At 44.4% G+C, this 25,228-nt stretch overlaps 1 protein-coding gene across 2 annotated transcripts in view; it reads left to right on the top strand.

Moving 5' to 3' along the window:
- The window catches only part of LOC143357941 (headcase protein-like), a 237,343-nt gene that overhangs the window by 181,752 nt on the left and 30,363 nt on the right, over positions 1-25,228 (top strand). The window contains exons 4-5 of one of the 2 annotated variants that reach the window (XR_013082905.1): positions 242-427; positions 896-1,493. Coding sequence is in view for 1 of the 2 variants with exons in the window: in XM_076794670.1 (XP_076650785.1) it covers positions 242-427; positions 896-1,069 (360 nt within the window). In the remaining variant the exon portion in view is untranslated. Of the gene's footprint in view, positions 1-241; positions 428-895; positions 11,408-25,228 lie in introns of those variants that run through there. The other variant, XM_076794670.1, reaches the window with a different exon arrangement.

Genomic DNA, 25,228 nt, shown 5'->3' with positions numbered 1-25,228 from the left:
CTTGAAACCAAAACGACGGCATCGCAAAGTGCTATTCTTCATCATTAATTTAAGCCATCGAACGATTAGAAATTCCTCCGGAATTGGATTTTAAAATTGATTCGAAAAATCCCCTATACACGTAACCAAACTAGAATATTGTAGTTGCACTGTCCCGATCCCGATGGCCCCGAAGAACTCACAGAATAGGAGAAAGGCGGATCGTGAATGTAAATCGATGTTTCTTGACTGATTGTTCCAGGTGAAGGTCGAAGGTCGCACGCAGTTCCTGTCCGCGGTGTGCATGAGCTGCCTGGAAGGCAGCGGCGGCCAACCTGTGCGTTGTCGTTGCTGTACTCAGCCGTGGGACGGCTCTAGCTTAGTCCTTGGAACGATGTACAGCTACGATATCTTCGCTGCCATGCCCTGTTGCACCGAGCGGCTCAAGGTGAGTCTCGGATTTCCTATTTAGCCGAGGATCTTTCCGCTCGTGCGCCTAACACGTGTTGCCGACTTATCTTACAACTACGTTAGACGCTGCACCGTCCCCCATCTCTTCGTCACAGGGTTCCCTAACGATTACGCGCTTCGACGAATTTATCTGAATTTTTACTGTACAGTGAATTCTCGATATATGTCAACAACACGGGTCTTGCCAGCGTAACGTATCGTCCAGGAGTCGAGACGCAGGGATAATTCCGCGACGTTTATCGTCCAGGTCTTGGCGACATATATAGAGAAATCACTGTATTCGATATTTCTATCCATTTGAATAAACGCTCCGAATTCTTCAACGATACCGAGGCAAATAGCTTGGCGAAATATGTCACGATTTTTCCGTCCTGATAGATGGTAAGAGGAGCTTGATAGCGAGGGTTGCAGCCAGTAAAAGCGTTGCGCCATTGTTCTGTTTCAGTGCAACAGCTGCCAGAAGCCGCTGATCTATCCTCACCAGCGGCTGAACTTCTACTCGGACTACAGCCGCGTTTTCGCCTGTCCCCATTGCAGAGCCGTGGACGCCCACTTCGTGAAGCCGCTCTCGGTCTGCTTCACCCGCGAGCAGTTCCAGCTGTACAGCCAGTGGCCGTAACCATTAGGGAACTTACAATTAGCTAACCGGCGTCTGAGCGCCGCGACCGACCCGTGTCCCCTCTTCTTCGACCCGCTGATCTCCCTGCTCCGGGCGACCTTGCTCTAGATCCCGCAACACGCATAGTTCGTCGGACCGTTCTTGCCCTCTCTTCGGCTCCATCCGTGGAACCGTCATCGTCATCGAGGAGAAACAACAAGGAAACGAGTCCCGCGGACCTCCCGGACCACGCGCGTTTCCCCCTCTATCGATCTGATCGATCGCCGATCTCACACGCAAATCCTCCTCGGGGTCCATGACATTCGACAAATCGAAGATCTCTTGCAACAGATGCAGACCATTTTTCGTTTCTCGAAAACGTCCACGGTTTAATAATACCTCTGATCCACAGCTTAACAAATTTCATACAAGATCCAGATTTTTTGTGATTCAATAGTCGTCAAAATATAAATGTCAATATTATATAACTGTTAAATTCTTGATTTGACTCGTCACTTGCCGAGCGTAAGCGTGTGAAGATCGGCGATCTAGCGATCAAGAAGACGCTGTACAGCGTCCTTACATTCCCATCGCAATCTGAACATTATTTTTCTTTCATTAAGATTCTTGTTTCTTTTTTGCCCGAAAAGAATTGATTATTTTGGTTGATCGAACGCATTAGGATTGATCGAGACGATCGAGAGGGAATCGCGTCGATCCAGGCGCGCCCGCGACAGCGATAGGGTTTAAGACATTTTCTTTTCCGGCGTCGATTAGTGGAGTTTATCTAATTAAGAACGCGGGGACGACGAGATCCGTGATAACGATGATCGAGCCAGGAATCGACGCGGAGATCGAGGACACCGAGGCCCGCGGATGTCAGTATTATCGGTAAGGATCGGCAAATCACAAGGACAGTGTCCGCGTGAAATCTTAAGTTAGCCAAAATTGATTTAGGTGTCGACATTAGATTTTTTGTTTTTATCGTCGGTGCTCGATCGACGGCGCGATCGGGGACGGATCGTTCGCGAGAGATCCTAGGTTTAGGCGTGTTCGGTAAATTAACCTCGAAATTAGCGGTAACCTTTGTAACCTGGTTAGATTAAGACAATTCGACGGCGGTAGGTTTAAATTCGAGAGACGCGGAGGCCTCGATCGCCGTCCTCTTTCCGCGTTCGATCGCTCCGATCATCTTAGGAAAAGAAAACAGAAGAAAATACATCGCGACGAAGATCGCGAGTAATTGCGAGAGTGAATCGTCCCCCGCGTTCGTTCCCTGATAGTCGCATAATTACGTTGACAGTCTGCGAAAGAAACGGAGGAAACGCGAAGCGAACGGGTTGAGTTGGAATGATCGATCCCCCAGCTTTGGATCGATCTATCGTGCACAGGCAGTGAGAGAGAGAGAGAGAGAGAGAGAGAGAGAGAGAGAGAGAGAGAGAGAGAGAGAGAGAGAGAGAGAAAGTGAGACGTGCTTTGGAAAAGCGTGAGTAACGATGGCAGAAACGATGGCAGAAAGGTAGAAACGAAACGGACAAAACAAAAAAATGAAAAATGGTAGTGAAGGCCACTTTATAACTTGAAAAGGGTGAAGAGATATTGAACTATCGTTTGTTACTTAGATAATCGAGAACGTTGTTTTTTTTACATTTTATTAGTTTATACGTTTACGGCGGCCATGTTGATTTTGTTTAAGGATCTACGACTCATTCGATGGGTTTCACGTTGATCGGCCGGGCGCCCAGCGATTTTCCGCCTCGGAGGTATGACACACGCATGAGACACACGACGCGCACGCACACATGACTATGTACACGAAAACAATGTATGATCTCCTTTTGTTCGAAACAGAGCTCGTCCATTCGTTTCCGATCTTATCCGAGTGGTTTACTATTTCTTTTTGCTTTTCGTCCTGCTTAGGCGAGTTCTTCCCTGCTACCTGGTTCCCGAATCATCCTCTCCCATCCCTTAATTAGCCTAGATTCGTTCCATTGGCTCGATGGCCGAAGGATGGCGATTTCTGCTTTCTCTTTTAATTTCTCGTTTCAGTATCGATCGTGACACACCGATCCTAATGCCTCGGAAGGCGCGAAAGTCGCGGGCGTCCGTAGTAGCCAGTGTAAATACGTAATTTAGTGGGAGGGAGAACCAAATGTTTGGTGAGAGAGAAAGAGTGCGAGAAAGAGAGGGAGAGAGAGAGAGAGAGAGAGAAAGAGAGTAAGCGAGCAAGCTGAGAAGAAAATCTTCGTTTTTCTGGCGATGCTGGTCGTTGCTGTCCATCAATAGCGGCCGTCCCACAAACAGACCGCCCACCGTTTCCCAAGGTAGTATAGTCGATCGTGTACCTTCTTTACGTTACTTCGATTTCAAAGTATACTTAATCCATTATACGCCGGGAAGTGTATTTAGCAGATTTATATATGTCCCGTAGAGTTTTAGCGAGGATCCTTCGGATCGCGTCCGGCTCCTTCGAACCTGCGAAAATTTCGGAATTTCCGCGTTGAAAATGTGCATCGTGAAATTTTCTCGACTCGATCCTGCATTCGAACGTTGAACATTCTGATTTATGGAATCTCGTTGATAGAAATTACCACTGAGACAGCTCCAGATATCGATAACTGAATATTCTTGGAACGCTCGAGTAAATTGAATCCAGGACAGCCTGAAATATTGAGAAGATCCTTAAAAATATCGAGCACGAAATGAAAGTTTCGGCGGTCTCTAAAAATTCAATGTAGGACAGCTGGGAATATCAGGAACGAGTTTTAAATGATTCCTCTGAACGTGTGCAAAAGTTACAGTTGATAAAGCTTGAAATATCGAGAACGAAATGAGAACGACTCTTCGATGGTCAGTAAATATTAAATTCAGGGCAGCTTGGAGTATAAAGCAAACGTAGTTTCACGAACGTCCGTCAAAATTATGACTGGGAATAATATCGAGACCCAAGCGGAAACAATTCTTCGCACGTCCATTAAAATTTAAATTAAGTCCGTTTGGAACATCGAGAACGAATTTAAAACGACTCCTCGAGCGTCTGTGAAAATTGAAACTAGGACAGTTTGAGATATCGAGAACGAGGTTAAAATACGTCTTTCAACGTCTGCAAAAATGAAAACCACGATAATTTTAAATATCGAGACAATTGGAAGATGAAAATTCATAAAAATTGAAGGCAGAACAGCTTGAAATGTAGGAAAGAAATTGAAATAATTCTTGTAGTGTTAGTATTCCCTGAAACTGTATTAATCTCGGCGAGAATTGGAACAGTGAAATTGTAGTCGAGCAGCAGCTTGTTCGCCGGATTGTAGCTTTTACAATTTCATAATAAAAATCAAAGACAAACGAGTCGAAACCGCAGAAAGTAATCAGGGTTTCGCTACCGCGAGCGACTCGATCTGGCCGATTATTCGCGACCCGGAGAAACGCGTTATTGTACGATAAAACTGTTAGGCTTAAGACGATTGCGAAAAGAAGATATCCAGAAATTTTATGCCGCGTTAACGAGCAGGTCGTTCGCGATAGCCGCCTCCTAATTATTTTCCCCGGTGCGGGGCAATTTACAAAAATTTCGTGGTCCGTCGATCGCGTGCAATCAACGCAGGTGGAAACGCGGAGGACGAGTCGTATAAATTGCACGAAACCGTTCGAGTGCTGGGAAAAACGAGTCGAGAAGTGTGTCAAGCGAGGAAGGTGGCAGGTGTTTCCTGAAACGTGTCACCGACGGAATTGACAGTCGCGTTTCACGCGACACCGCGCCGTGTTTTCTCTCCGGAATTGTTCTTCTCCTCGTTGTGTTTTAACCGCGAATAAATGATCACTCGGATAATCGTTCGAAGGAGCGAGGACGCGCGGCGTTCGCCGAAAAAGCCGAACGCCCTAATTTAATCTACAAACGAGTAATTAGATGGAGAGAGTGCGAGAGAAAGGGCAGAGCGTGTCCGCGCGAGTATGAGAAGAGTGTGCTAGCAAGCGAGAGAATGGGGAGACAAGAAGTATAATTAAAAATGGGAAAAACAACAAAAAAAAAAGAGAAGAAGAAGAGAGATAGGGAGGGGGGATAGGAGAGAGGGTGTAGACGTCCACGTGGGGACCCTTCTTCGATAGCCAAAACAGACGACGAGCCGAAAGAGTGCGTTATAAAGCTTAACCAATCCGATCGCGCCGCGCGAACTAAACCGCGTTTCCATTTCGTTCACCGTTTTTCCTCTAGCACGGATCCCGTTCGGGCAAAAATTCGATTCCGCGGTGCAGAATGGGAGGACGAAGACGAGGCGGAAGTGGATCTCGTTGCATTTTTCTCAGAGTGCCAAATAGTGGGAGGAGTCGTGGGAAGAAAGCGAGAGACAGAGGGTCGACACGATATTTCGGTTTGGTTTATCGTTTTTTCCGGTAGCTTCCTCGATTTTCGCCCGGACCCGCGTCCAGGGTTAGCAATCAGGAGATACAGAGGGAGAAGTCTTGCGGAGTTTTTTTAGAGAGGTTTCGTGCTCGAACGAACGGAGGAACATTGATTTTCGATTGCTCGCGCGAAGAGTCCGACCGACGGCCTCGGAAAGTCGCGCGCATTTTCGTACTCCCTACCGTTTTCAATTTTTCACCGCGTGGTTTGTTAAAAAACAGAGAGAAAAAGCAAAAAATACGAGAGAGAAAATAAGAGGGAGCGAGAGAGAAGGGGGGGGGGGGATAGGTGCCGCGCGCGAGCGACAGATGTTTAATCGATTCTCATCATCGGCCCTTTTCAGTTCCTATCGTAGGATTCGATGACGCAGGAACCAAATTACCGCGGACTAGGAGGTGGATGGGAGAGAAAACGAGAGAGAGAGAGAGAGAGTTCCTTTCGCGAGAAAAGTCGATCCGCGATCGCGCGAGCCATCAGATCGATCGATCGCCGCCTCGATCGCGGGACGAGGCCCGTTCTCCTTCGTTGTTCCCTTGGAAATGTTTTCTCGTCGTCGCGCGCTCGTCTTGCAATCGAGATCGAGCGCTCTCGATCCTCGAGAGGTGTTCGGATCGATGTATCAGCGGCGATCGATCGTCGATCGGCCGCGCACTCGAGGCACCTGGTTCGATTTGTAATAATTAGTCAGTTTCGATGGCGTCTGTGTACCGCGAGTCCCCTCGATCGGCGTTCCAGGATCGAGATCCAGGGAGCTGGATCCAGGATCGAGGAGACCAGTGCCCTCTTTTGTTCCCTGAACGGTACGCCGACGCGCGACGCACTCGTTCTGTAGTTGCTAAGGCTAATTAACGAATAGGCTAACCTTTTTTATTCCGAGCTGAAGTCGCTCTAACGATCTAAGCTCCGCCGATCGATAGCGATCGCGGACAGGTGACGGGCGCGAGGGACGGATCTACAAACGAACGATCTCTCAGATGAAGTATCTACCTCGATCCACGCAGCCCTGGGAGCACCGATCGACGATCTAGAATCGCAACGGACGATCGAAGGTCGAACGGTCCCTCGACCGAGACCTGTTCGCGTCGCTGTCAAACGGCCGGAGGATTTTCTATGTCAGTGTTTTTATAGTGAGTGGGCCACGGTGATCACGAGCAACCCCGCATCGTAACCGCCTGGACGAATGATCGATAGATCCCGGGCGAGGGTGGGCAGTTGGTCGTGTTTCGGTCGTGTCTCACATTTTTGAATTTATCGATCGTCGTAATCGTGTCCGTGAATCTTCTAATGATAATTAATCGAATAGCACATCTATGGCACGTTGTGGGGGTAGGATAGAGGGGTTGTAGGTGGTACGGGGTGGGCGTACAAGAGGCGTGTACGACAAAGGAGGGAGAGGAACGATGACGAAGCGAAACAAAAGGGGTGTCTTTTGAGGACGAGGAAAGAAAGAGAGCACGCGGGAGAGAGAGAGAGAGAGAGAGAGAGAGAGAGAGAGAGAGAGAGAGAGAGAAAGAGAGAAAGGAAAGAAAGGTTATGAGTGGTTGAACTATGAATAGAGTTTAGCATATAGTCATTATGGGAGGGATAACGGAGAGGTTTGTGGAGAAGGTTTGAAATCATCGATAAATAGTAAGTTTATGAGAGTGAGAGAGCGGGAGAGGGTGGGAGAGAGGAGGGAGGCAGTTTTCAGGCGTGGTTAAGGGATAATACTTCCTTCATTTCGAACCGTCGGCCAGTTTTGCCAGTGGCCGGCGCCCCAAAGAGATATCCTTGAATTTCGTTGAATATTTTAGAGACTCGGCTCTAACTCGGTTATGTTCGTCCGCTCGCTAGTCGCCGCGGCTCCGCCTCGGTCCGCTCAAAAAGAAAAAACGTCGCGTACTCTCGGGGCAGATAATATTAATAGTCAATATTCACCGTTTTCGAGACACACACTTATCGCGCTTTCGGACTTGAGGATGAAAACGGGTGAGCGTATCCTTACCCCCCCCCCCCCCCCAACGATGTTAGACAATGGAAATCGCGAGAGCCGCGTCGCCGAGCGGACGAGGCTCGTTCTAGTGATAGAAGGGTGGAGAAATGGAAAAATTTTATCCTGCAATTTATATATCGGTTGTTCTTCGAGGCGTTCTTTTTCACGCGGACAATTTTTGCGACGCGGTTTGAATAATCTAAGAAGACAAAGTATATATATATGAATATAAATATATATATGAGAATAAATATGAAATATTATAGAAGTCTACGATTAAGGATATCGGTTCTTTTTTGTCTCTTAGTGTGTAAGGTTCTCTTTACAGCTGTGCTAGACAACTATAGGTGTATACATTAAACGACATTAATTAAACAATTAAACGACAAAAAAAAATGATGAGGAAGAAGAAGAAGAAGATGATGATGATGAAGCAAGCAACATAACGACATACTGCGAAATCACGCATGTGTAACGTGTATAGGAAAAAAGAAAAGGGGCGTCCGGGATAATGGGTGACGTGCACAGAAACCGGGCCTCCCGAATATGGGTCTCCTTAGGAATATATAAAGAAATACACGTCTTATATACATTTCTTTAGCGATTAGACTTGAACACGTACAAGTTTCGCACGCGAACGAGAGGTGGACGCGGCGGAGGATCGAGCGGCGATCGATAGATCGCGCGCGGTGCTCCCGTTTCCTCGATCAGCCAGGAGAAGAAGACATTTTGAAGAACGTGTCAAAGAAAACGCTCGAGACAATAAATCGCCACGATCGTCCATGTGAAGAGCTGCAATTTTTTGATGATCCGAAAAGTTTTTCAGAGAATCGTTCAGATCAGAGGGAACACCGTGCGCGAACGGATTTAGGGAAAAAATGGCGGTTCGATCCTCGGCCGCGGTCTGTTTATGTTACGTCGACGTGTCTCGCATGTACACACTCACGCGCAAAACACACAGGTACAATCCACGTACACGACACGTATGCAGAGACAGCAGGTACACAACAGGATATGATGTTCTTTCAGTAGACGCAATTATGAATCGTTGAGCCGCGTGGACCGTGATCAGAAGCGCGTCCGAGCTTTTCTTACGGCGCCTCTCCTCGTTAACGTTTCACCGAGCACACCGGCTCGCGCGCTCGTTAGTCCATTTTTAATTTCATTCCCTTCTTCAGCGTCGTCGATAGCACACCAGGTACGGTTTCCTCCGACCTACGGACGCCATTTTGTCGGCTCTCAATGACCCGAAACGCGAAAGATTCAATATTAATCGCGATCGAGCGCCCGACAGCGCTTCGCGATTGCGTATCGTTTTGTAAAAATGCCAAGATTGCATTTATTTTGATTTTGTGCATCTGTCACTAGCGTATGTGTTTGAACAATGAGGCAAGAGTAGCCTAATTTGGACCAACACCTAGGTTATGTCGCTATATGTAATCTTGGGGAAAGAAAAATACTTGGGTTTTACTCTAACTTTTGCTACTCTGCCTTGTATTTTTTTTCCATAACTTTGCAAAACAGCGTCTTTATAATTTTATTAGTTATGTAAAAATATCCGGCACCAGTTAGGATTATACTGGGCCGGTCGTTCTAGTGTTACGTAGGATTATTAGGATAATTTTTTAATTTGCTGAAGAACAGGTGTTTAGTCATTTGTTTGCTGAATATTAATTGGTCGTGAAAAATTACCGCTTTAACATACCTATTTATTTTGCGTTTCTGCCATTCTTCTGTGACACAGTGTTTTTAATTTTAACTCTACCGTTCTATTCGATTATCTTGACATTTTTGTTTGTAGTTAGCATACATCGCATAGATATGAAACTTTGGTAATTTAGACGTGTATATAATATATTACGACATTGTTTATTATACGGGAGAAAGAAGTTAATAAATCATTTTGTACGTGATTGGATGAAACGAACGTCTTATTTTATTTTTTGACAAACATTAAAAATCTGCATTAAATCTGCACTTCAGTTGCAGCATATTTATTTGTTTTTCCGATTGAAAGTCCACGAGTTAAATGTTTTATTTTTGTTTCCATCGTTCTGGAATTCATTTTACGAACAAAACAATCGCCGCCCAAGAGGTTGCGAACGAGGAAACCGGAAGTGGATGCACCTGCGCATGTTCTCGACGATGCACGAGGGATGCACGGGGAATGGTGATAATTTTTTGTGATCGATACGATTAAATAACACGCTCGATCCGTAAGGTGGACGCACTGAACTACTTCGGAGGGATCGAAGACAATGATCGAGGGATTCTAAGTAAAAATCGCTCTGGTCCGATCATCCTCTTGCAGTTCCAGTGCTCCTTTAGTTTTTTTTTATATATAATCGTATCTATATATATACATATAATATAACCGCTTTACAGTTCGTTCTTTTGTTGTTAATTTTGTATAGTCCTCGGTAACGTTCTCCTTTGATTTCTCCTCACCGGTACGCGCAGCTTCTTTTACAATGATCTATAGTAATTATTGCGGCGCATGATGGCGTCTGTCATCCTCTAGGCCATTATCGATCACGGTGTATTCATTTCTTTCTTGTCGCTTCGATCTGCTGGATATATTACTTTGCTTCTCGAAGAGGAAACGCGCGTGAAAATGATCTAGCAATGTTCATTGAGACTTTCGGAAACCGAGGACTTTCGGTTGAACCGGAACTGTAAATTTTATTCAATAATTTTTCTGTTTTCTTTATACTGTCCTACAACGGCTAATACTTTTAACGTGAAAATTTTTATACAAAGTCTTGAATTTTGAATTTTTAAGCAATTTTTTTGTGCCCTTATGGTCGTGTACAATCACTCACAATTTCCCATAAAAAGTCTCGAAAGCTTAAGCTTTGTTTATACGTATTGTGTGCCCACGCGAGGTTCACGTTCTGCAAGCTCCGGGTTCAGGAGATTCTGTCTCGGTTTCCAAAGATCGATATCTCTTTAAACATCGAATTGATCGATCATGTACACGCGTTTCTTGTTCGGCCGGGGCGCGCCCACGTGGTCTCTTGCCGGAAGTATCGTGTGACCCGCGGCGCGATGATAAACGACGGCCGGCTGTCGCCATTTTCCGTTTCCGTTTCTCGCAATCCGCAATCCTTTCAGCCCAGGTGACATCGATAGCAATCGATAACCATGTTCCATTCACGATTGATTCTCGGGAGATCACAGAGAGTCCCGCTTTTATAAATTTTTCCGATCGCGTCGCTTTGTTTCGGTTTCGGACAATCGAGGCGCGAGAAAAGAATGGGAGTCGGAGGGACTAGTTACAGAGCTGGGAACGTTAGTTAGTGAGCGACAGTGGGTTGCCAGTTGATCGAGAACGAAGCGGGAGAAGGGGGGAATGATAATTTAACCGAATCGCGGCACTGTCCGTCGACGAACGCGACTTTTTATCGAAAGACGTACAAAGTGAGAGAGTGGAGCGAGTATATAGCGAGAGAGAAAGAGAGTGAGCGAAAGAGAGAGAGAGAGAGAGAGAGAGAGAGAGAGAGAGAAAGAAAAATATGCATATTATTAACACGGATGAAAAAAAAGAAGAATATGGTGAAGCCATCGCGAGCGTGGAGCCGAAAGATCGATCAGAATATCTGCGACACAGGGCCGGGAAAATAAAAGAAGAAAAGGGTGAGAGAAAGAGAGGGGATGAAAGAAGAGAGAAAGAGATCAGAGAGACATGTGTCCACGAGAGAATCCTTTCGGTCCACCCGCGTCGAGTCCCGATTAAGTTTATACAGATTATAAATCTCACTCCCTCCCTTCGCGAGCAGAGAGAAGAAGAGGAAGAGAAACGTGGTGAAGAGAGAGATTGAGAGAGTAAATAAAAGAGAACATTCGCTGATTCAGAGGCCACTGTTGTTTCCGAGGAAAGGGAAAAAGAGAGAGCAAGAGAGAGAGAGAGAGAAAGATGAAAAGGAAGTCGATATTTCCAGCGGAACCCGTGTAAGCGAAATAAAAGAATCGTGTAATTAGTGTACATTGCCCAATGGTGTTGTTATACTGAACGTGTTACGAACGACGAAGAAATTTTATCGAGTGCGCTACTGGAGAGCGATTTTGTTTATTTCTTGGGCGGACGGCGGCGTTTACGTTCCCCTGCACCGCGTGCCCCTCGACCCCCCGATCGGTCCAACCGGTTTTTCAGCGTTCTTTTGTCGATGCGAAAAAGAAACTGGGAGTGTGAGATTTCGTTTGATGGGCGAGGATGATTCAAAATGTTTCGCGTGTTTCCAGGGTGGGTGGGGTGGGGGTGGTGGGAAAGATTTTTATCGCGACCGATCGAGAGGCGGGGGCCGGCGATCGCCGACCACGCAAATAGTACACACACCGGCTGTCTTTCACACTGCGCGATCGATGGAGCCGGGCTCTCGGCGATTCATTGGCGATCGGGCCTTGGAAACTGTTAGGACATCGGTCTCGGTTCTTGAGATGGCCCCGGAGAACCTTTGCTTTAAATAACTCTCACGAAAAATCGAAATTTTCAACCATTGTCCGTTTCAGTTGTGGTTCCTCGCTTGGTTTCCATATCGGTACTGCAATTCGTCATCATTTCGGTTATACGATGGACCTTTGTATTAATTTACTATATACAGAGAATTCTCGATATATGTCAACAACACGGGTCTTGCCAGCGACAAGTATCGTCCAGGGGACATACTCGAGCCGCGTTACGGGGTGTAACCTGCGGTAGTGGGGGTAATTCCGCGACATTTATCATCCAGGCCATGGCGACATATATAGAGAAATCACTGTATTTGGGCATTTAGTTGGAAAATTGTCATAGCAGAGGAAGACGGTTCAAAATATTTGAGTTATAATAATTTCATGCAGAATAAAAATTGTCTGCCTGGAGAATTAGCTATAGTTTCTTTCCTTCTTTACTAATTTTAGTTGCAAATGGTGCGTTTACATTATTGAATTCTTTGAATTTTTCTCGTAAATGCATGAAATTTCGACATTCGTGCACAGTTATTGTATGATTCAGAATAGGAAGTTCTTTCGATTTCATATTTTCAATTTGTGCTTCGGTTGATGTGGCACTTCATGGCAGAGAGTTCTTATTGACAGAGGTTCTCCACAGCAGTTTCAGTCGGAGCTCTTACATAACGGGTCGGAACAGTTATTTTCAAGCCCTGCTAGCAATCCGAGACCTCTCAAGAAACATTGTTGGCTGCTGGCAGGGTGGTTCGTGGGACAGTATCGGTGCCAAATCGCGTTGAAGGTTTTTCGAGTTGGTTCTTCGGAGATTTTTTAAAGAGGATCGAGCGCTACGGCTACACTGGGGGTAGTCCGATGTTCTCCGAGGATCTGCACGAGTCCTACGGAAATTTAGAAGGTTGATAATCACCTGTCCCGTCTCGTTGACACTCTGAACACCGTGTGTGACACGTAGATTGACTCTAGAATCGATGGTGTTCTTGTTTGGAAATGGAAATGATAGGAAATTCGCATCTTCGTTGATTTTTCTATATAAAGACGGCCGTGTCTTTACTCTGTTGTTTATTGTAACGTTTAGCGTCAGAAAAGCTTCGAACTATTCTTTCTTTGAAATCCTTGCAATAGTTGAATCGATCCGAGCTTTTTGCACTATCCCGGAGAATGATCTCCATCTTGCAAGTATAATGTTTCTCCTTCTTTGATAGAATACTTCAGAAACAGATAATAAGACTTGCATACTTGTTCCAAGAAAACTGTCGTACATATTCGTCCAAATTAGAATCATGAAATTGATATCAGCGTTGAAGAGAATGTATTATAGAGAACTATAGAAGGAGAGGGCGATTTAAATAATAAAATAGGTGTTTTATGACAATTTTCCACCCTTGATAATTGTTCGAAAATCATCTAAACTGATATCAGAGTTGAAGAGAATGTATTATAGCGAAAGAGAGGGTGACAAAGGTAATAAAATAAGTATCGTATGGCAAATTTCCACCGTTAGTAATTGCTCAGAAGTTTTCTGAACATGTATGCGAGTCACAGTAATTCGTAGATCAAGAGTAATACAGTTTTAAAGCGTTGGATCCGTTGGTGAACTAAGTTGTGCTGTCTTATGCCATACTATGTTATGCTGTACTAAAGCAAACTTTTCAGCATCGGTTCTATAAAATATCCTAGTCTATGGTAACACAGTATTGCATAGCATAAAATAGTATGGCGTAAGATAAAATAACATGGCAGAACATGGAATAGGGTGGCACAGCATAAAATATCATGGCACAGTATAAAATAGCATAACACAGCTTAGATTTCCGATGGATCTCCATGAAGAATCTCTGAATGGAAAGAATTGCAACATTTGCAGTTGACATTTAATGGTTACTAACAGAGATTTCTCTAAAAATCGAATGGTTCGACACGATTTCGATCAACGAGACGAGGATTTTTTTGGGAGATATTGAAGGAGCGTAGATCCTGGGAGCCCGGCCCGCGATCGAGTCGATCCGGGGATACGTTGGCTAAGGTACAAATGTACATAGGAACCTAATGTTGTTGTTTAACCTATAGCACCTGTTCCCGTCTGCTCTCTCGCGTGTTTCGGGCGTGTGTGGTCGAAAAATTAGTAACGACGAGTCGCTCGCGATCGAGAGAGAGAGAGAGAGAGAGAGAGAGAGAGAGAGAGAGAGATATCGCTCGAGTTATCTCTCCGATCACACGAATTACACACCATACACAATCACACACCATACAAGAAATTATACCAGAGGTGTAGGGGGAGGAGAAAATTTTAATGTGTTTATTGAAAGAGATGATTCTCGACGAACGAGAGAGTTAAGAGGAAAGGGGAAAAAGTGTGATTGCGACGCAAGATGAGAAAGAGAAAGAGTCAAAGGTGGACAGCGAGCGAGAGAAGCGAAAGTCGATGACTGCTGAGATGCGGAGGATCGATAAGTTAATCGACTTAGCTGCGGAGACAATTGGTTCACGGCTCTTCGTTTCGTTTCCTCGGATTTATTTCCTTTCGAGAATCCTCCCTTTCCGCCCACCTTTTATGTTCCCTCGCTTCATCAACCCCTCAACCCCCTCTCTTGTACCCTCTGGTTTTTACGAGCCGTGATCCAATCGATCGAAGCTCCGAGAAGAGAGAGAGAGTGAGTGAGTGAGTCTCGTTATGGGAATGAAAGCAACTGTATACTTGGAAGAGAGCGAGAGACAGAGAGAAAGAGAAAATAGTGTGAGAGAGTACACGTACATATACATTTACACACGAGTATAACACACACGGATACACGAAGATTCTATTACTCGTCGCGCATCATGGTTCAATTCTCGCTTCGTTACGTTAGGTTTTTTCGTTCTCGCGTGGGTTGTATTCGTATAGATTCTCAGGACTTGCGATGGGCTTACTGGTACCCCTCTTGCGGATGATTTCAGGGTTGATTTCGATCATAAATTTGATCGGAAGCTGCGTAGACAGTGTAGACTGTCCAAATTTTCTAATTTCACTGCTTCACCAAAAGTCTACAATTCACCAGAAGTTTCTCAGCTTCTCCCAACAGCTTCCTGAATTTTATAATAAACTTAAAGCCATCTTGGACGATGCTCCAACCCTTAGTCCGAATAACAATAATAGTTCTTAAATTGATACGTCAGTTTCGGACGTGTCAGGTCGATCAACCCTCGAATCATTTCGGAAATTCTCAGTCAATCCCCAAGCGATCAGGATCGCGATTTTCGGGGAGGGTAGACGAGCAAGAGGGGGTGGAGTATTTAGACGGAAGTATGGACGGAAAGATGGCGTCGATCACGATCGATGTAGATGATCGTTAGATGCTAGGCTCCCCGAGCCCCGAAGCCGGCTATTGGCAGCCGATTTCCTGAAGGGGTGCAACCGATGTGTCTGAATGGCGTGTGGATGTGCTACCTAACCAACTCCCCTCCCCTTCGTACATATAATCGCGTTTACGGTGTACTAATTACTATGTATATAGCGGTATAATTGTCGGTGTGTATCGCTCTCTGTTCCCTTCGGTGGTAGCCTTTTTCTAGTAGACGTAGTTTCTCGACGATTTCTCAAAAAAAAAAAATCACGATCTTTCATGTGGATCGAACGCTCCGTTGGCTCGCTGAAAGCTTCGACGAGTCTCCACGATCTATCGTGAACGATAGCGGAACATCGATGTTCCTAGTTCGAGCAGATCTACGGGTAGCAAAGTTTCCCTTAGTCTTAGCTCTAGCATCGCAATAAAAGTAGTGAATCTGTGAATCGATCGACTCGAACGTGGAACACCGACGATCCTCCAGAATTTCGGAGATCCTGAACAATGGATCTTCGAATCTGAAGATCGATGCTGCACGGCGAGGGAGCACAAGTCGGTCTATCGAAGCGTTTAGGGTTCTTTCCGAATCTTGATGCGAACGAAGCGACGCAGTCGTTTCGTTTCTTTCTTTTATCCCGGTGGATCCACGGGGATCCATGGATCCGCGCGGCGAGCTCGTTTCGCACTTCGGCGTTTTCTGTATTCTCGGAAGTGAGTCTCGCGGCAGAGAGAGAGAGAGAGAGGGAGAGAACGCGAAAATTCGCGAGATACAGGGAGAGGTAAAGTCTTTCGTATAATCTGGAAACGATAAGCAATTTCCTTTTTTTTCGATATCGGCGTTAAGAGACGTAATCAATCGGTGTTTAATCGTATAGAATAGTCGCTTCGGTTTCGACACGCGAACGTATTCGAATCGGGCGCCATTAAAGAAGATCGCGGGTTGATCGATGCAAAATTTTCGCGAGCAGAGCGAAAAGTTTCGTTGGAGCGTAAATGTTTCGGGGCATTTTAATTCGGCTGTGTTTTTTATTAAGCGAGAAAACCAAGGAAAAAAGAGGAGCGAAATTTGTCGAAAACAAAAGCAAAAAAAAAGGAGAAAAGAAATTGAGGTACGAAACAAAATTGAAATTGTCGGCGCGGGTAGGTTTATACGCGTAGTAGTTTTGTATTTCGGTAAGGCTTTGAAATTTAGATGTATAATTTTTGTACCCTATTTTTTTAAGCGATCGCCGAGGCGATCACGAAACGAGATCGGGCAACAAGGGTCGAGTGTACGTCTTGAACGCGCTAGGATTTATCGAGGTTCGAGTTTAAGTTTAGTTTAAGCGTAGAAAACCGCGTAATTTATTGCTAGTTCTTTGCGTAAAGAAGAAAAAGAAAAAAGAAAAGAGTGTACGAGAAGGAGAATCGGAAACAATAAGACGGAGGAAAGCAGCGAGAAAATAGAGCGAGCACGGACGAAGGAAAGAGAAAGAGAACGGAGAAAGAGAGAGAGAGAGAGAGAGATCCCTCTCGAGGAAACTTCGATCGAGTCTCTGCTCCGTTCGGCCCTTTCGATACGATCGAACTTTCGAATTGACCCGTGGAAGGGGGAGAGAAAAGTTTGCGGACGAAACTTCACCAGGAACCGGAGAAATTTCTCTCTCGCGTCGAAAACGATACGAGAACAATTGGCGAGGAACGAACGAACATGAGAAACGCAAGAGATCCTCCGACGATCGACGGAGGATCGACGGAGGACGAGAAACACGATTCGCGAAGCCCGCGTTCTTTTAGCTGTAGTTTTTTCTATCGCGTGTGTTTTAGCATGTACTAACTAATTAAACGTTTAAATGGAATGATAGGTGAGCCGAGGAGTAAGAAGAAGAAGAAGAGAGTGGAGAGAGTGAGAGTGAGAGTGAGAGAGAGAGAGAGAGAGAAGGGGAAAACCGATCGGACGGCAGGCATGTGGGAAAGGATGTAATAAGGGATGTAATAAGGAGATAAGACAAAAAATACGAACACAAGCAATTTTCTTGTGGCATTGCGAAAGCAAGGAATTAAACAATGCTGGTAGTGCGGACCAAACGGGACAACTGACAGAGAGTTTTTCGAATCGGGGAATCGAAGAGGGAAGGTTGGGAAATAAGGGACGCGCGAAGGATTGAACAGAGAGAGAGACAGAGAGAAAATGCGAGAGAAGGGAAAATTTTGAGAGACAGAGGTTGGAGAGAGACGTTTGTCGAGGTTGTTGGGAATCGAAAGCGAAGAGAAAGTTGCGTGGAAATTGCCGCTCCTATCGGAAATCAACGTCTAAACTCGTTCGTAGTGGTTAAACTTTTCATAGGGGGTGTCTCTCGAACGATTTCACGGAAAGGGGAACCAACTCCGACTGGATCCTCTGCTCTCTTTTATAACTTCGCTTTAGACTAGCGCGCGCAGTTCGTAGACTAGGCAACGTGTGGAATTTCGACCTAGATCCTAGACTGTTCTCTCGGTTAAGTAGCTTTTAATCGATATCCGACTCGAACCCCTTCGGTGGAAATCGTTCGAGAGGGTTTTCAACCCCCGGCAATCCATGATTGGCTACGTGGTATTCGAAAGCGATACACCATTAACGTTTTAAGGCTTCACGAAATCTTTCTATCGGGCTCGGTGCGTTTATCTGTCAGGGTAAAGCTTTGCTGTCAAGCGTTTCACTGTGGTTACGCCTGAGAGACGCGCTTTCAGTCGCGTCGGGGCGACTCGCGCATCCCTTGCACTTGAAATCAGTATACCACTTCTTCGTATTAGTGAAATTAAGGCAATCTCGGGTCAGAGAGGTTCGCGTTACCTTCTGTGAATTTCTGGGAATTTTGGAAGCTTTTTCCGACATTTTTCAATCGAAAAAGGAACGTTTTAGTCATTCTTTAATTTTTTTTTTAATAAAACAGTCTATGATTTTAGGCATTTTTAGGAATTGATATTGTCTCAATTCACTTTCTTCTCTTCTATTTTCACCATCGTTAAAAAAACTTCAAAAAGCGAACAGATCATCTGCAGGTCAATTAACGGCTTCCAGATAACCCACTTAATTTTCCTAGAAACAAACAAAAGATCTCAGTGAATCGAAAGAACTGAGAATTAAATTATAAAGTGAATGCACAACCGTGAACTTCTCGTTTATTTCTATGATCGTTCTTTTACTTTCCTGAAGAGAACAAACCGTCACCAGGTGAATCACCGGCTTTCAGACCACCGACCAATTAATTTCACCTAAAAGAAAAAAGGTATACTCCATCGACCTGGGAGATCACTATAGCGCGAGGATCGACCTCGACGTGAGAAACAGCCGCGCTGACGCACGACGGTCCGATCGGCGTAATTTCGCGACGCGGTTTTTTCACCGTTAGAACGCACCCGCATAATCGCACGCGAACTATAATAATCAGACGCGCCCCATCCCCTGGATCACCGTAATCGACGATCACGCTCCCTGAGGGGATCGTCCCGTGGACTATAGATCGTCGACGACGATGATCCCAGTAGGTTACCCTTTGCTCGTAGACGGTTAAGCATGCGATCGAAGCTGTCTCCCATTTTTGTAGCTTGTAGACGGAACCCGGGCGCGTTCGGATCTCCGAGAAAACGAGAACAATGGTAATAAAAGAAAGGAGAGAGGGAGAGATCGACAGGCGTTTACGCTCAACATTGGAGCGAGATAATCATTGGAGGATTTTCCGAGTAAGATCCGAGCGCGCTCTCCTTCGGTGTTTAGTGATCTCGAGTGAATGAGCCGAGCGACTGTCGAATGAGAGGATCTGCTACCCATCGCTAGCGAATAATGAAGAGAATGAGAGAGAGAAAGAGAGAGAGAGAGAGAGAGAGAGAGAGAGAGAAAGAGAAAAAGAAAAAGAGAAGAGAGAAATCGAGGAAAAGAGACGCTCCGTTTACCGAACCGTGTTCCGGAAGCCCTTGTCCGAATTCTCGTTGGCTGAACCACTAGCTTTCCTTTCCGTTCCACCGCGTTTTCTTTCGTCGAAACCGGAGATCAAGAGAGAAAGAGACGAGAAAAGAAAGATAGAGATGAGATGCATTCTTCCGAGATTCAGCCACGAAACTGACCGAAAGAGAGAGAGAGAGAGAGAGAGAGAGAGAGAGAGAGAGAGAGAGAGAGAGAGAGAGAGAGAGAGAGAGAGAGAGAGAGAGAGAGAGAGAGAGAGAGAGAGTAAGCAGAAAAGAGGGAGGGAAATGAGAATGCAAGAGAGAGAGGGAGTCGTGAAACACGGGTTTGTTTGATGGATTATTGCATCGCAAATAGACTTCGAGGGGGGTCGTCCTTTATTTCGAGTCGCGAGGAATCGTTGATCCTGCGTCGAAACACTATTTAATTTAATTGGCAGACGTCTCGAGTGCTGTGCAAATGAAAAACACGGAAGCCGCGCCTTCCCTTCTTTTCATTCTTTCTTTCGTTCTATCGTTCTTTTATTTATGGCGGTTGTTTTCCCTTTTTACGCGGGGCGAACAACGTTCTGAAGCAGCGGGGGTGGATCGCATCGTAGAGACAATGAATGGGAGAAAGCGGAGGAGAGTGTTCTTGGAACGATCGAGGAAGCTCTAATTGAACTGCGCCCTCTCGAATCGGGGATCGTGTTTCGTGGCTGATCAAGGGAATGCGTCTCGCTTGGCCTACCCGGCTGCCGATCGGCTGTTCTGTCGTTCGCCATTTTGCTCGGATTCCAAAGAGAATCTTCGGAAGATTTGAATCGATAGGACTTGAGAAGGATGGAACGTTGAATCCTCGCATTGTGTTTCGCTGATTTATACATCCATATCGATTCAGAGGAATGTGTTTAGAAAATGTGGTTGGAAGATTTATCAAGTTGTAATTGTACACCGTTGTGCATGTAGGAAATTTGTTCGGAAGATTTTTTAATAGCAAGAGCGTACCATTAAGTATCACATTTGAAGGGAGATGATACGAAACATTCAAGGATATTGTATTCAGAAGAATTAATATAAAGGAAAAAGGAGAAAATAGTGTAAAGAGGAGAAGAATAGCTAATTACATTCAGTTCTTTTTCTTATGAAGTGATGGATATTAAGAAGAAGAACTGAACCGAGAAAATAAAATGAGAATTTTAAATTGTATAAAATTCCGATCGCGCTGTAAGGGTTGAAAAGAGGAAAATGAAAAAGTAAAATCACATAAAAATTTCATAAAATTGACATTTACCTCCTGTCGTACAAATTGTGTATATTTAAATATCATATTGTCTCGGATATGCCAGGGGGTTGGGGGAAGAAAACGTGAAGCAATAAAAGAAATTGCATTGCAATACAAGAAAAAAAAAAAAAAAAGAAAAAATTATATGAAAATTCACCTGGAAGCTTGTGTTGTACGAAGAATGCAATTTTAAATATCATAGTGGCTCGAACACAGTGCGAGGGTTAAACATAGGAAATAATATTGCAAGCTACGGAAAAGAATTGCACAAAATTAATTTCAACGCTTGTACCTTTCGAAGAACAGAAATTAAAATATGGAAGACCTAATTAAAAGTTGTTGGAATTTTTTAAGGGATTTTATTACGATGTAAAATGGTGGCGATTACGGCAGCTCAGGCGTAGTCGCGGTCCGCTCGATACCTCCCCTATAAGAGTACAAATTTTTCTAACGAATAATTATATTCGAGCGACGAATGGAGTTAGATTGACACGAGGAAGGAGGAACAGGACGAGACAGAAGAGAGACAGAGAGAAAAAGAGAGAATGATCACATGAATGAAAAAGAGAGAATCATCGAATGTCTGTAAAAGAGAGAATGAAACGAAGAGTGTAGAATGATGCAAAACGAGCGAACGAGAAGATGAAGGTAATATTAGGAGGAAGAGTAACGTTTAACGATGTTTTCCCTGGTGTAGGAGTTATTGTCGCGATCTAGCGATACGGAGAATTAACAAATCGATCTATTGTATATGGTCACCGTACCGCATACTTATCTAGAATTAGGCTCATTCAAAGTATGTATTGATACGTACATACATACGATATATATAATATAAATATAAATATATATATATATATATATATATTATGCATATATTACGTACGCACTTAACACTTGCATCGATATACCTGCACGTTAACGATCTAGACTACCATCGACACTTAAGACCTGGCTGCAAACGATTTATCTGTCTCGATCCCGAATTCTCTCAGGTAACGCGTCTTTGGGGAACCCGTGACGCTTTCAACGTGGAAATCCCGTATCCCAGAATCCTTGGAATTGATCTCAGGATCCAATTATGCGATCTGGAACAAGTAGAAACTCGGAGAATCATTTCTCCCATTCAGAGAAAATTCTTAGCTCCAGAGGACATCGATTTTCGTGAAGAATTTAATGGAAGTCATTTTCATAGACATAGTTCGCGATCGGCGGAATTGATGGTTGTTCGTACATTCTGTAGATAACAAGTAAATTTAATTTCTTCCATCGTATGTTCAATCGTTCAAGCTGCGGGGAATTTATTAGTATCAATATTCAATGGTTCGTGCAGAGATCCTCCGGATTCCATAGTCTTCTTTTTCCTGCCTCTGGTTATTCAAGGCATGCGTGTAAAATTTAATCAACCATGGCGCGAGAACGCTAGCAAACATATGTGCTGCTGTACATTGTCAAAAATTGGATCGTCAAAAGATTCTGTCAAGGGGGAAATTTTGTAAAATGTGATTAGAGAAATGACGAAACTCGAACTTCTGAGCTAAAAAAGAATCCTGCAAAACGATTGACTAAGCCAACAAAAATTTGTCGATGTATCCCGTGGATCTCGGAGGAGTCGTGTAATTATGGATGGGAGAGATGATCGAGTTGTTTTTCGGGAATTGGTGGTTTCGTGGTTTCCACGGGGCAGCGTTCGGGCCCATCGGCGTTCTAAACAAACTCGACCCGCCTTTTTCCCTTGGCCGAAAGAAAAGAAACGAAAAGAAAAAGGGAATGGGCGGCCCCGTTCGGCGAGTAGAGCCCCTCGAAATCCTGCTGAGCCGGTCTTAAGTGCGATGGCACAATTACCGCGTATCAAAGGGAATTAACGACAGGACTTAGCGCCGATTCTCTCCGTGGTCGTCGTCGTTCCCTGTAGAAAAGGAACTTAAGCTTGAAAGGTGGAATCCAATAACCGTAGATAGAAGTTCTCGGTGTGAACACGAACGAGCGCCCGAGTACGTGTCTGTATGCGTGTGTGTGCGCGCGCGTGTGTCTGTTTTATTGCACGCAGCCCATCCAGTTAACGAGTGAACCGCCGATTTTAATCTTATCCAAGGAGAGAAGCTGTATCTCCTTTCTAGGTGTCCCCTTTTGTCCTCATTAATCATACATTCTATAGAGTATAGCTAGTTAGTTAGTCTCGATTACTACGGTTGCCACGTGCAACAGAGAGCATATAAGCGATTAAGAAGAAGACTCGGTGTAACGTCTGTCGGAACACACACCTGGCAACCCTATTAATTAACAATTACATAGAACAGGGGGGGAAAAATAATAAAAGCGAAGACAAAAAGCGAAACACGCAAGAAACAATGCAAAAGTCCACGTACACGACACACATAATATGTCCAATCGACTGGTCGATCTACATACACTCAGCAATCACGAGCATAATCCCTTGACCCGACCATTTTCGAATGATCCCGTGCGACATGCTCGGTCGTACTTCCGCCAGCGAATTAAAAATATTTAAAATAATCACGCCGACGACTCGACCGTCTTTCGATCTGGTTCTCGAAGAAGTTGGACTTGGGTTTCGAGATTAGGCTACCTGGAGAGTACAATCGAGGCGTTAACTACGATCAAAATTGTCCGAGATTGAATCTTCGTCGGCGCAGCAAGTAGATGCAGAATTTTGATGCGAGCTCTTGCTGATTCTCCGCCTTCGAAGTCGCGAGTTTTGGTTTTATGATAGCGAATGATTATGCGGACCTCGATCTTGCTTGCTAGAGGGTTTGGATTTCAAGATGGAAACCGAGACGAGATCGAGAGATCGGTTTTTTCGGGGCGTCGGCGAGCAGAACTGCCGAAATAAGACTCGAGAAACATAATTGTTCCAGCCTTCGAATTTTCCGAGACGTTTTTAGCCGCGTGTATTTCTATCTCCGTGAATTTCGACGCATTTACAGGTGACTTCAGACTGACCTTTCGTAGATGATCTCTAAATAATCCTAGGAACACCGTGCCGCGCGGGGTTAGGCTTCTCGAAACGATTCCATCCACGCTGACAACTCAAAATCATTACTTTTTCGTTTCTCTGTGGAATCGAATGAAAATTAGTCGATTATTTAAAGAAAAATCTGCACTGCTCGACCGTGGACGATTCGAGGACGGAAAAATTGACAAATGGCGGCGGATTCGGTTCACTTGGCGTCTCCATATCCGATCCTTCAAGATTTCCTTGATAGTTCGAATATTCGTAGACTTTTTTACTCGAGCGCCGGGGAAGACCGACATCTTGCCGGAGGAGATTACGTATAGACATATATATAGAATATATTTTTGATAAAAGTCTACTCAAAAGTGATCTGCAAAAGAAAAAGAAAGCGTTTCGGTGGTAGATGATAGCGTGACTCGTCCTCGGTCGAGCAGGTTTCTATCGTTTAATGAAAAACAATGTGAGCCAGAACGTTTCTGCGGAAGAGAAGTTTGTTTCTACACTGTTCAATGTGGACGGAATCGATTCGAGGATCGACCTCGGCACATCCAGTTCGATATTCTGTCTAAAAAGTCGACTGAGCTTTCGATTAGGGGATTCAGGTATTTTCGATTAGCAGTTTTACGGAGGAAATGGGTCAGAGAGCTTTCGCACAGGCGAGCTTCGACCAGCCTTGGACATTTTCTAAACAATACCTTTGGAAAATCAAAATTCCAACAATATTGTGACATAACTTTTTCATTTGGATAACAGTTTTAATAAAATTTATCACAAGTGGTTGGTGTCGATAAATATCTTTTTAAGAAAATATTTGAAATAAGAACAGCTCTCGAATTTGTAATTCTATTTAAAGTGATACAATTCAAAAATTTTCACAGAGAATGAGAAGCTTCTTTTTTCTTCTTAATTTAAAACTGAATGAATGATTAATTGAAAATGTCCAAGGCTGCGTTCGAGTTCGACACATCATCGGGAATGATTCGACGCGTTGATATCTGCCGCCACGATTCAAGATCGCACTGTTTTCAGACAGAGGAGCTCCGCATCGGGTTCTATATTCAGGTATCGCTAGGTAGAACTGTAAGCATAAGAGAAGCACAGACGGTTCCGTCTCGCCGGAACTATCTAATTCTAATCGATAACATAGTAGGTGTTAGAGTACTCCGAGCAGAGATTCAGCGAAGCAAAACCCTTTGCGTTCTAGGGAAATCCCAGCAGACGTGTGACGAGCATTTCCGGTTCGGTGCTCGCCGATTACATATTCATTTTCAGCCTCACACTCGTCGCCTAACTATGAACGACGTTCGTCGATATTCGAACACAGAGACGGGATTTTGATCTTGTTTCAAGCGAATTAGATATTCACAGGATTGCTTGAGGACGTCTCATGGTCCTGAATAATTAGTGGACAATTGGTAATATTGCTTTACCTTAGTGATTATGGTTCTCTTATTTTTGAGAGTCTGGAAGTGTGATTGTATTTAATATTGTTTTCGGTAGTTTCTCGTTTTGTTGACAATTTTACCCGTCTCTGCTAGCAAATGCACGACACGCAGTCGCTCGTAAAAGTCCGTGTGCATTAAATATTAGAATCGAAAGAGACTCTTGCTTGCTTTATCGACGTCGATTGTCTCGTCAATTAAAGTCAGACGGATTCTGAAATGATTCTGAAAATATCCGGAAACATATAAGCCCGGAGTGACGTTTTAGAACTCCGCGAAATTTGGTTGTCGATATTCTGTGCCGATACCATGTTTTTTTGGTGACTAAACCTGAGGATATTGGTTCTTCAGGGTCTGTTTCATCTTATTGTAGCATTTTGTAAATTGTTTAGAATTTTTCTTCATTTGTTTCGCATATTTTGCACAAATGTGC

The sequence above is a fragment of the Halictus rubicundus genome, chromosome 10 (genome assembly GCF_050948215.1).
Source record: "Halictus rubicundus isolate RS-2024b chromosome 10, iyHalRubi1_principal, whole genome shotgun sequence".
Classification (NCBI taxonomy): domain Eukaryota; kingdom Metazoa; phylum Arthropoda; class Insecta; order Hymenoptera; family Halictidae; genus Halictus; species Halictus rubicundus.
The sequence above is the reverse complement of the archived record's forward strand: the minus strand, read 5'-3'. Positions and strand labels throughout refer to the sequence as shown.